This window comes from Mus pahari, unplaced genomic scaffold, assembly GCF_900095145.1.
Source record: "Mus pahari unplaced genomic scaffold, PAHARI_EIJ_v1.1 scaffold_13272_1, whole genome shotgun sequence".
In the NCBI taxonomy this organism is placed as follows: Eukaryota; Metazoa; Chordata; class Mammalia; order Rodentia; family Muridae; genus Mus; species Mus pahari.
In genome coordinates this window covers 1-13,613 of record NW_018393560.1, presented here as the reverse complement: position 1 = coordinate 13,613, position 13,613 = coordinate 1, and the positions used below count along the sequence as shown (strand labels likewise).

Sequence of the window (13,613 nt, the reverse complement as noted above, 5' to 3'; positions counted from 1 at the left end):
TGTGTAGGGGAGCAGGGGCTAAGGGGAGTATAGGGAAATTTCAGGATGGCATTTGAAATGTAAATAAAGAAAATAATAATAAATTAAAAAAAGAGATCTCTACAATTTCTTTAATAAAATTATTATTATTATTATTATTATTATTATTATTATTATTATTATATGTATTCACTTTACATCCCTCTCACTTCCTCCCTCCGTGTCACTCTCTCCCACAATTCTTCCCTCATGACCCCTCCTCTTCTCTTCTGAGCAGATGCTACCTCCACAGGGTTTCCTCCTACCTGGACCATCAAGGCTGTGTAATGCTAGGCACTTCCTCACCCATTGAGGCCAGATAAGGCAGCCAGCTGGAAGAACAAATCCATGTGCAGGCAACAGCTTTTTGGATAGACCCATTCCAGTTATTCCAGACCTACACAGAGATCAAGCTGCATATCTGTTACATATATGCTGAGAGGTCTAATTCCAGACTGTATTTTCTTTGATTAGGGGTTCAGTCTCTGAGAGCCTGAAGGGTCCATGTCAGTTGATACTGTTGGTCTTCCTGGGGGGTTCCTATCCCCTTCAGGGCCCTCAGCCCTTCTCCCAACTCTTCCATAAGAGTTCCTAATCTCCATCCATTGTTTGGCTGTGGGGCTTTGCATTTTCAGATAGATCTGAAGAAACTATCAAAACCTTCAAAGAGATTAAAAAACAAACCTAGAAGAATGAATTTCCCTGATTTGGCAATACACTACAATGATATTGAAAAAATTTACTATTGCTATGAGGACAGAAAAGAAATATGAGTAGAATGGTAACATCATCACTGGCATGCACAGTTGGGTATATTATAATTTTTCCTAGTAATACTTATTATATAGAAAGTCAATCACATGAACATTAGGAAAATGGAGATTATAGAAGAAAGATTACTCTAGATCAATTATGGAGAGAGAGAATGTAGTGAAACCGATTTCTACCACCTTTGTTTTCACACACTTTCTTGGGATTTTTTTTTTAGCTGATGTGTATCTGTGTTTGCAAAATGTGTGTATGTATTCTGTGTGTCTGTTATGAACTGCAGTCACAAAAACACTTCAGATGTCAAGAACTAACATTCTGGATGGTTGTTATCCACAATAACGGCTGGAAACCGAACTCATGTCCTCTTCAAAACAAGCAAGCCTATTAAGTTGTATGCCACTGCAATAGCCTCATCCCAACCCCAATGGAATCTCTAGTCACCTTAATTTTCTCCATCCTGGTCCCAATACCTGGTACATTGTTCCTCTCACTGCACCTTATGGGGCTCTTTGTTCCCCTTTTCAGTTGAATAAGTTGGGCTTATTAGTATTAATAATAATATAATTATAATATAATTATTTTATTATATATATAATTATTTTATGTTAGATATTATATATAATTTTATATAATTTAAAGTACTCTTATGCAAGCAGACTCATGTAGAGACAAAATGGTGTCTCACTCCTGAAACCACTGGAAATACATTTTCTTATGGTTTTTAGCAACCCCTCTGAGAAATCCATTCCACCCTCAAAGGTGTTCCTACCCAAGCTTTAAAAACATTGCTCTAATATTCATTTCATGTTACAAGTTTGCAGAAAATATCAATGGGTTCAGCACACTTTTGCCAGAGACATATTCTGGGGAGATGCCACATATATATTCATCTACCCATTCCAAGTGGAAAATGGAAACAACCAAGTTCAACTTATTAAACCAATGAGATTTATTGGAGTTACATACAGGACTTAAGGGAAGCAGTTAATAAATAAGATCACGAGGGACTCAAAGACAATTGCTATCCTGAAACTTAAAACCAGCATAAGATACAGATAATGAATACTGGACATTGGGAACAAACCACATATATGTAGGCATCTCTACAGGATAAAGAGCACCCTATCTTTGTGGCTCAGTTGGTCAAATGCTCTTTTAAGAAGTATAACTTGAGTATATTTATTTGAGTTAAACATACAGAATGCTGTCAGTTTCATTAGCTATTTTGAGGCATGGATTTCACAGCTTCTCTTTGAAATATATCATTTCAGTCTCCAGGAAAGTTTATACAACTCCATACTCTTCTATCTTCTCCATCATGTCTTATGACTTATTTGAAAGTGAACAAATAAAAACTTTTAATGAAAGATTTCCTTCATTGCTGCATTTTCAGTTTCTCTCAGAATAAACCCTGGGTCGTTTCTAAGATTTGAGAACTATTTAGATGTTTTCCCAACTTCCTCATATATATAATAATTCTCTAGTGTGGAGCTTCAAGTGTTGCAAACAATACCGCTTGGATAAAGCACATGCCATATCTTTTCAAATGGACACTTTTTTTCTGACTATAAATTTCCAGGTATTTTCTTAGATCTGAGATTTGGGTAAAGACCTTTCCTCATACATCACATTCATAAGATTCTTTGATGCATTTTAAGTGGCGAAACAACAGTGGAGGATTTGAACATTAATTATAAGTTCCTTCTCCTATATGTAGGCTCTGATGAATTGTAAGGTGATCTTCCTTGGGAATGGACTTTTCTCATTCACTTCATTTGTGAAGTTTTCTATTATATGCATTCTCTGATAAGAGCTAAGTTCGTTTCTGGCTAAAGAAATTGTCACATTCACTATATCTTTAAGATTTTCTTCTGCATGAATTCTCTGATGAATTTTAAGACTGCTTTTATGGGTAAAGCATTTGTCACATTCACTATATTTGTAAAGCTTCTCTCCTATATGAATTATCGAATGAAGATGACGATTGAATTTTTAGGTAAAGCACATGTCACATTCACATTTGTAAGGTTCTTTATCCTGTATGAATTCTCTGATGTTTTCTAAGATCACCTTTATGGGAAAAGCATTTGTCACATTCATTACATTTGTAAGGTTTCTCTCCGGTATGAACTCTCTGGTGGACATTAAGACTGCTTTTGCGGGTAAAGTACTTGTCACATTCACTACATTTGTAAGGTTTCTCTCCTGTATGAATTCTCTGATGAATAATAAGACTTCCTTTTTGGGTAAAGTATTTACCACATTTACTACATTTGAATGGTTTTTCTCCTGTATGAATTATCTGATGACACCTGAGCCTGGCATTCAGGGCAAAAGATTTGTCACATTCATTACATTTGTAAGGTTTATTAACTGAATGTATTCTCTGATGAGTTCTAAGACAATATTTGTTGGTAAAGCATTTGTTACATTCACTGCATTTGTAAGGTTTTTCTCCTATGTGAATGCGCTGATGAACAATAAGATGGCTTTTACGAGTGTAGTATTTGTCACATTCATTACATTTGTAGGGTTTTTCTCCAGCATGAATTCTCTGATGAATAATAAGACTGCATTTTTGAGTAAAGCATTTGTCACATTCACTACATTTGTAAGGTTTCTCTCCTGTATGAATTCGTTGATGAATTCTAAGATGGCCTTTCAGGGTAAAAGATTTGTCACATTCCCTACATTTGTAAGGTTTCTCTCCTGTATGAATTGTCTGATGACTTCTAAGACGATATTTCTTTGTAAAGCATTTGTCACATTCACTACATCTGTAAAGTTTTTCTCCTGTATGAATTCTCTGATGAATACTAAGATCACTTTTGAGGGAAAAGCATTTGTCACATTCACTACATTTGTAAGCTTTCTCTCCTGTATGAATTGTTTGATGAATGATAAGACTGCATTTTAGAGTAAAGTCTTTGTCACATTCACTACATTTGTAAGGTTTCTCTCCTGCATGAATTCTCTGATGAATACTAAGGCTTCCTTTTTGGGTAAAACATTTGTCACATTCCCTACATTTGTAAGGTTTCTCTCCTGTATGAATTCTTTGATGAATACTAACACTACTTTTATGGCAAAAGCATTTGTCACATTCATTACATTTGTAAGGCTTCTCTCCTGTATGAATACTCTGGTGACTTCGAAGGCTGCTTTTGTAACTAAAGCATTTGTCACATTCATTACATTTGTAAGGTTTCTCTCCGGTATGAATTCTCTGATGTCTTCTAAGATCACCAACTTGAATGAAGCATTTCTCACATTCACTACATTTGTAAGGTTTCTTTCCTCTATGATACTTCAGATGAATACTAAGACTGCTTTTCTGGGTAAAGGATTTGTCACATTCATTACATTTGTAAGGTTTTTCTCCTGTATGAGTTGTCTGATGTTTTCTAAACAAGCATTTCTTGGCAAAATATTTGGCACATTCACTACATTTGTAAGGTTTCTTTCCACTTTTGGTTTGTTTCAACATGGGTGTTTCTTTAGAGTCAAAAACCTTATCAAGCTTTGCACCATTGTATTCTTTCTTTCCTATGTTGATTCCTTGATTTAGACTAATGGAAGAGAACAAATTTAAACAGTTTACATGGTTTTTATATTTGCATGGTTCTCTTTTGCTTTCAATTTCATGTCTGCTTAGGTTTGATGATTCAATAGATGTAGCCCTGAGGTTAGTTTTGTGAGGTGTACTTCCAGTGGACTCATGAATGATTTTGCCAAGCTCATGACATTTATAGGATTTCACTTGGATATTTACATGCTCGTGGACAATATGCTGTAGGTCTTGATCCAACATGTTCTCAGATTTAGGACACATGCAATGATTCTCTGAAAAAAAAAATGCATTTAGAGATGACAGGGATTAGTGGATNAGTAAGACAATATCCCATGTTTCCTGAAATTTTCTAATGTAAATTAGTGATTCTCAAGGATGGAACTCTAAAAATTAGCCTTTCTTGTTTCACATTCATTACATGGATGCTTAGAACAATCTCAAAATTCATGCATATCAAATGACAGGAAACAATAGCCTCTATTTCTTATTTATCAATGTACTCGGGAGAAACTAAAAAAAATAGGTGATGTAGAAGTAAAGGACTTTGAGAATTGATCTCCCTGAATGATCATGTAATAAAAGTTTCTGTATTTTCTTATTTGTTTGTGACAGAGTAACAAAGTGTAGCTTAGGTCAGCTAGGAATTCATTATGTAATCCACATTGGCATGGAACTCATGATATAAAAGTCATGCTGTACAAGGAATAAACATAGAAACCACAGGTCAAAAACTAAATAAATAACAAAAGTTGCACAGGCAATAGCTCTTTCTCTATTCAGAACCTTCCCGATTTTTAAAATTCATAAACAATCAATGACTTTCATGCAACAGTAAAATTCCTACAGTTGTAGCAATATATTTTCTTGCTCTGACTATTCAGTAGTATTTAAATTTTGAAGTTTTGATTAAAAGTAGATACCATGCTTTGAGAGATTACATAGAATACAATACTGGATACTCTTCCAAAGAATGAAGAGAATTGTAAGGAAACACAATGAAGAACTTATGTTGGTAACCAGGATTTCCTTTATTCTGGGAGTCTTTAGCTACGCCAGAGGGTTTATATAAGCAAATAGTAGGTAAATTCAAAGAATGAGTAAGGAATTCTACAAGAAGAGTATTCTTACCCACAAAAAATAGATTGTTGTAATTCTCCAACATCACATCCATGTACAATGCCCTCTGAGCACAGTCAAGACATTCCCATTCCTCCTGTGAGAAGGCCACTGCCACATCCTTGAATGTCAACTGACCCTGTAATAGAAAATTATCTGTTTATTATATGCTGCCAGACAAAAGTGTTTTCCTAGAAAAAAAACAACTGAAAGAATAAGAGGCACATTGTGCTAAAAATGAGTCATAGGAAATATTTGAGGACAAAGACCATCTTCTAGATGTGCTACAGAAATGTATTAGAAGTTAAGCATTGTTGCTCTTAGGAGACAATGCATAGGATGACATACTATATAGAGTATATTTCTAAGGTCTCTCTCCTTCATGAATTTTCTGGTGTTTTCTAAGACCTTAGCAACAGGTGAAGATGCCACTATCACTTCATTTGGAAATTTGTGTCCAGTTTGGATTCTATAATTCTAAATTGTTTCCAAGCACATACATGACCTACACAGCAAACTTTTCTAATCCTTCAAAATCTAATACTGTCTTCTGAACTCAACAGGTTGGAGTAAAATATAGCAACATATGCATACATTCAGGCAAATGTGCCAACATACATAAAAGAAAACTGAAATATAATTTTTAAAAAGGATGTTACTTAAAAGAGTCATAATGTTTATTGTACTCTCCTTTTTTCTGGAACACAATTACATAATGGAGTCATAAACAGCAAACTTTTAGGTAATATAACATACACATGTGAGGTCCACATGGAAGAATGTACCATTATGAAGTATGAGTTTTTATCAAACAGAATCCCAGTGTCACATCACATATGGTCAAGTTACAAGTAAAACTGTGCTTCTAAATTCTACAGCTGTCAGCCTTGCTCAACTACAGATACTGTATCAATCTTGTCTTGAGCTGGGTCTCACCTGACTATTTTAAAATGCTTAGGTGCAATGCAGTCTAGGTGCAATGCTGTATGCTTTCTAGAACAAAGAGGTAGAATGTGAATGCAGAATTGTTAGATAAATTAAGAACCACAGTTGTTTCTTTAAACAGAAGAGTGTAATATCAGTGAACACATTCAACACTCCAAAGGACACACAGAATCAAGTACTTTGTAAAGGTATTTTATGAGACTATATTCACAACAATAAAAGATATAAAAAAAAAAACAGGTTTAGACAGCATTAAAATTATTTAAAAATTTCTCAAAGTTGACATATGCAATACAGATAATAATAATTTGATAAATTCCATGTGGTCTTTTCTACAGAATAATTAGACATGTATGTATAAATAAATGGTATATGTGATGATGCACTCAGATGAAGTAGGATAATTTTCTTGGATCAAATTGTGTTTTGAAATTGAGAGAATTACACTCTTTTAAACACATTATTGACAGTGAGATTGACATAAGTGAAAACTTAAATCATCTAGTTTTAACTTTCTTTTTCTTTCTTTCTACACATATTGCTGCTAACTAGCATGGCTGTCTTCAGTCTCAGGAGACTGAGGTTGAATTCATGGATTCACAGGCATGTCACTCACTATACATAAAAACATACAGATGAACACTTATATACACTTAAATACTTAAATAAAACATTATTGTAAAGAAGCAGCACAAAGATAAATTAAAGAAACCAAACACTTTTGGTAATATAACCAGAGGTAGAGAACTAAAGTTTCAAATGGCTTAAAATTAAGAGGAATTTCTAAGAAATGTAGACAGGACACTGACCTGAGGAGCACTTAGGAGAGAAGCATTCATTCTTCTTGTTACTCTTATCTGAAAAATTAAAAGCGAAAATAAATACACCTCTGTTATGAACAATGCTAAACCATATAAAAAAAACATAAAAATGAAAATGATACCAGAAAACTTGTCAACATTCCTACAGAAAGGAGAACATGGAATGATATATTTAATGTGGCAAGGAAAATGACTACAATCTGAGGCCTTTCTCTAACTTCAGCAGGCAGCAGGCACAAACAGAGCACATACACACCTGATGTAAAACACTATTACTCAGAGTTATTACTGGAAACTTTTCAAGGACTAGAGTCATAGGCAAATAGCTAGTAGGGACTAAATGAATGCCGAACATTAAATAGAGGTTCATTAGTCATTACACTAGAACACAATATCTGACTCTTTGGTCACATTTCATTTCATTTTACCTTGCAGATACAGTACATCTATTTTCCATGTGTGTACTGCTGTCTTGATTTACTGACACAAAATTCAATCCATCAAATATTATGCTTTTGGTTTGTTTTTTTTTTTCCAAACTGATAAATTATCATCAGGTCAAGTTACAGCCACTCCCATCATCATCTAAGAAGGCTTTACATTGTTCCTGAGGTAAAATGTATCTTTCCAATAACACTTCCTTTTAATGTGGAATTCTTTCCAAATTGGATGTACACTTTTGTGGGGGAATATTGACCAGTAAAATGCATGTGAATGCATTTATAAGAAGAATATTACAATGCAGGACACACCTCTCTTTAAATGGAATGTCCATGTGCTAAATGTTCTAAGCCAGTGGTTCTAGGCCTTTCTAAGGCTGAAATCTTTTAATACAGAACAAGGAACTCATGAATTAACATATGTACATGTGGTATGCCCACCTGTAGACTGATATAGAAGTGGTGTATCAATTCCTAAGGCACTCAGAAATACATCATTTATGGTAGTTTTAGGTGACTCCTGTGGAAGAATCTATGCCCCAAGGCATCATGACCCTCAGGTTGAGAACTGTTCTAGGCAATGCCAAGGCAGAATCATCAAGATGCAGGTATTTCCTCTTATATATACCTATACATATATACATTAACACACAGGCATACAAATTATATATGTCTAAAAATAAGAACTCATTCTGAATGTTGAACTAGTATTAGTACACCAAGTTGTCATGATAGGAACATATATGTAACTCTTTTTATGTATTATATTGACCCTATGTTTCTCTCATATCAAATACGTCTCCAGACATTTAACAGCCACTTAGATGGTCTCTTTCTATGCCCCTGTACAAGTTGGTTAGTGTGACAATGGGAAACAGTAGATGGTTGGCATGCTGTAGAAAGTCATACAAAATTAATGAGAATCAAAGGGGGAAAGAATGATTTTTCTAGAAACAAGTGAATATCAACCTTTTATGTCATAAAACTAGGTCAGGCATTGAGCAAGTGCTGACACAGTATCTCCACTAACAATGTCTGAGGACTACACAGACTCAGCAATGAAATCCCCAATTCTTTTAGAAACCCTGTACTAATCTTAAACAGAGGATACTGCAGAATATGCAGAATACTGAAAGAAAAGGGGTGTTAGACAGTCATCACACAAAACTGACTTTTCCTTGACTTAAAAAAAAAGATGAACAAAAAAAAAATTAAGGAAAAAAATTATAGAGTAATCACAAGGATTTACATTAACAAACAGATTCTCTCTAATGGATACAGAAAGGGAACGAGTTGGTTTCATACCAACAATGTAAGACTGTTTCAAGATCCACAAAACAAACAATTCAAAGCACAAAATATGTAAACCAGTGAGGGAAGACACACAACCCTGTCAACATATCCATAAAAGGTCTGGGGGAAAAATGTCACACTGGTTCACTATGAAAGCATTGAAGAATATGAGAATAGAAGGAATATACCTCAGCATAATCAAGATATAGTCAACATTCTAACTCATCATTACATAATTTGAACACAGCCTCCATCATTCCACTGTATTCAGAAGAAAGAAAGGAACATGCAATGGCTTCACACTAACTCATAACAGTGTACCAGTGCTTACAAAGAGCAAGTAAGACTTAGAACATTTCCCATGAACCAAATAAGAAAACAAGGACGCATGTTTTCCAAATTACATAATTTGTGAAACATGATTATTCAATTCAAAAACTATAAACAATTCACAAGAAAGCTCCAATCTGATAATACTCCTAATAAGCTATATAAAAATACAAGAAAACATTGCTTGGTTTTATACATTGCTGGAGAATATGCTGAGAAATCAGCAGACCACTCATTGTCTAACAAAGTCATGGATACACGGGTGTAGAATTCAAATTGCTAACAGGGCTCTGTAAGCTACTGGGCAAACAGGCTCTCCTCAGATGCTGAATGCTAGTGCTGCAAAACAAACATGTGCAGCAAAGTATGCTCACCAGCATAATAGTCCCAAGACAACTTTTAAAGTAAAAGAAGACTTTCTGGTTTGATAAATTACCCTGAAATTAGGATGAATCCTAATAAAACTTACTGCTATGTACCTATCTACATCATCCATATGATAAATCTTTGCCACATTACAATCGACATGAGATATTCACCACTCTGGAGTCCATGTACAAAAACAACTTTATTTATCACACACAGGGACCACTCTTAACTCTTCCAATGCTGACATGAGGGGGTCTGTCAGCAATCCTGTTCCATATCCAGGCTCCATATTTAGTCCCACAAGAGGAGTGGCACTCTATATTCCTTCCATTACAGTTAACTTGACAGTTTTCAAGACCTCCAGATTGTTTGCTGTTTCTTTTTTTAAAATAAGGTTTATTGCTTTAATTTGATTGGGGGAGTATTTTTGCCTCCTCATTGGTCTGTGCACTTCATGCACAAAGCCTCCAGCAAGCAGAAGAGTGATGGAGTCTGAATTCTGGATAAATAAAATGTTTCCAGGCAAACACAGGGAACAAAACCTGGAAACTGGAAGAACAAGCACTTTTAACAGTTGAGCCACGTCACCTGCTCTTAATTATTCCTTAATTACCTACTGTAGAGTCTTAAATCAAAGAACAGTGAGATAGAATTCATGGAGCACCAAGGACACTTTCTTACAGTGCCAGGGTGAGTGCCAGCTCAGGAAAGACAATCATACCGAAGTGATGTGACAGAGACACATTAAAAAGTTTGGCAGCTTCAAGTTTCTCTGCATTTAGTTTGATGTTGGCTATTGCTTTGCTGTATATTGCTTTTATTTTTAGGAATGGGCCTTGAATTACTGAGCTTTCCAAGACTTATAACATGAATGGGGTGTTGCATTTTGTTAAATGCTTTTTCAGCATCTAATGAGATGAGCATGTGGTTTTGTATTGTTTTCTTTTAGCAAACAGTAAAGGAGTTTATCCTTCAAATGTGATACCATTTATCAGTTAAAAGGATCCAGTAAGGAACTGCCCAACCATGGTCAGACATATAAATTTATTTAAATACATAAACTTGGTCAAATTTTAAAAAATAGATGAAAGGAGTAGAATTGACTTCGTTTCTGCAGTTGCCTTCTGCATTATCTGTTCAAAAACTGTTAACTGAATTAGGAGAAGATCCAGAGTTATAGGATCTCACAGGTAACCTATTGATATCAGGTTTCCTGATGCTGTCTAAACCCCCCCATGATCCCCCTCCGCATTAGAGTTCAAGTCTGAACATTCACCCTTCCAATCACAGATGGGAAATTCTTTCTCCTATTTAATGCATTTGTCTCCACATTTGCTCAATATCAACCTAAGTTCTTCTTTTACAAGAAACAGAATGAAATGACAGATGCTGATGAATGATATCTGACAGTTAAGAACATTTACAGCTCATATGTGAGCAGTACTCATCATAGTTGGCGCATATTTTGTGATTCATTCTGAAATCAATCTTCTGTCTGGATTCTCCATGTTACACATCTTTAATAATAAAGAACATTCTCAATTAATGTGCATGAAGAATCTCATCTTTGATAGTCAATGTCTGCGCTCAAGGTTCTCTAGTAGTTTATCTTTCAGGAAAAGCAACAGAAACAGCTGAGGAACATAGAGTAGGTACGGATCCAACTTCCTGCATTCACCATGCAAGTCAGTGTACAGATTCTTCAATAAGAAAACAAGCAAAGGAGCTGGTGGGGTGGCTCAGCAGGTAAGAGCACAGGTCTGCTCTTCCAAAGGTCCTGAGTTCAAATTCCAGCAACCACATGGTGGCTCACAACCATCCATAACGAGATCTGGCGCCCTCTTCTGGAGTGTCTGAAGACAGCTACAGTGTACTTACATATAATAAATAAATACATCTTTAAAAAAAAAACCATCATTAGTTTAAAAAAAAAAAAGAAAAGAAAACAAGCAAAGAATTCACATAAATTTCAACTATCACAGGTGGTTTTGTATGAAATAACTTCTTCCTGCACATTCCTAAACTAGTAAATAAATACTCACTGATGAGCATGTACTTAACAGTAACAACATATCAAAACAAATTACAGACATAACATGACACAAGGGTGGCATGCTCTGTTACAAACGGGGACGCTCGACAAGAAGGTTTCTGATTGGAAAAGATTCAAAGCAATGTGTTTATGAACAAGGCAAACCTGACTACAGGTAGAAGTTTGAGAATGCACAGACCATTCAAGACCTTCAAAATATTAAACCAAGATTTCAAAATCAAAATTATTTCAGTTGAAACCATTAAGAAACAACAAGAGAAATCAATGGTAAGATAAGACACAGTTTCACATTCTGTAGAGACAGATACCAAACAATCCTTGTCAAGGTCCTGCTATCATTGTATCAGTAAAAGGGAAACTGACAACAAAAGGAAATGATTATAAAGGAGCTACTGAAGCCTTCAAAGTTAAAAGATCAGGAAAGAAACCTTGAGGCAAAAATGCTTACATGAGGGTAATTAAATTTAGATATTATTGATTTGTACACCAAAAAAAGGGATACTAATGGAATAAGGATATCATCATACACATGCAGTCAAATAAATTGTATTTTCTGTTAGTATTAATTATTACACAGAAAGTCAGTAATGTGTGTAATAGGCTAATCATAAGATGATTCACAGTAGAATATTCCAAAACCATTTCTATATAAACAGAATGGGGCAAAACCAATTGCACATCACATTTGATCTCACTGGTTTTTTTTTTAAAAAAAATGTTTATAATGTTTTTATTCTAGCTTATGAGTAGGAGTGTTTTGCACCATGTATGTATGAGCTCTGTGTTTGTACATGGTAGCTGATGAGGTCCAAAGAAGGCACCAGATGTCTTGGAAAGGAATGCATAAATTGTTTCCAGACATCAAGGGGATGCTGAGAACTATACCCATCTTTAAGATGAGGAAGTGCTGTTCACTTCACTACTGAGACATCTCTTCAGTGCTCCTCCCATCCCATTTCCACTGTCACTTGAGGTCCTCACTGATTCTACCCCAATTCCTCCAAAATATACTTGATCCCTTTGCTACAGTCTTTCTCTATACCTTATAGGAGTCTTTGTTCTGCTTCACAGTGGCAACAGGTTTGGCTAATCAGTTAGATCAACATATAAGAAAAACATTCTTCATCTGGATTTCTAACATGTTACAGTGCCGGTAGACAAAGAGGATTCTACAAATGATTCTCCAACTGTGTTGTAGTTTATAAATGCTGAAAATGCTCTACAAGGATCTTGGAAGCAGGAGATGGCACATAGACCATAAAGGGTGGTATTGATTTGCTTGCTTTACATGGTTTGTATCACTACATCAATCACCTGAGCTGTCTCCACTGCTCACAGCACTGTATCTAGTGTGCTCACATCACTGCTGTATCTACATGGTAGATCATAACTATGCACAATGTGATCTGATGCCCTCTTCTGGCAGGCCCATGTGCAGGTATACAAGCAGAAAGAGCAGTTATATACATAAAATAAATAAACCTTTTTTAAAATGTAAAAAATACAAGTAGAATTTAAAGAGATATTTTGAGGGTTATATAGACATTAATGAAATTGACTCAAAGATAATACAACCATATAATTTAATATAACAGACATGTCTCTCTTCAGAGATTGGGTACTGACAAAGTAATGCTGACCTACTTGAAACTAAAAAGTGCCAGGCAGTAGCAGTAAATGCCTTTAATCCCAGCACTTGAGAGGCAGAAGCAGGCAGATTTCTGAGTTCCAGGCCAGCCTGGTCTACACAGTGTGTTCCAGGACAGCCAGGGCTTTAAAGAGAAACCCTGTCTCTAAAAAAAAATGAAAAACAAAAACCAAAGAAAGAAAGAAAGAAAGAAAGAAAGAAAGAAAGAAAGAAAGAAAGAAAGAAAGAAAGACAGACA

At 35.2% G+C, this 13,613-nt stretch overlaps 1 protein-coding gene across 1 annotated transcript; it reads right to left on the bottom strand.

Annotated features, from left to right (window-relative positions):
- Positions 1 to 1,415: 1,415 nt before the first annotated feature.
- LOC110315604 (zinc finger protein 260-like) lies at positions 1,416 to 7,298 on the bottom strand. Its single transcript, XM_021189617.2, has 3 exons — positions 7,231 to 7,298; positions 5,489 to 5,615; positions 1,416 to 4,632 (listed from the first exon to the last, which is right to left on the bottom strand). The coding sequence occupies exons 1-3, from the start codon at positions 7,258 to 7,260 to the stop codon at positions 2,822 to 2,824; spliced, it is 1,968 nt and encodes a 655-aa protein (XP_021045276.1). The 5' UTR covers positions 7,261 to 7,298; the 3' UTR covers positions 1,416 to 2,821.
- Between the last annotated feature and the right edge of the window lie 6,315 nt (positions 7,299 to 13,613).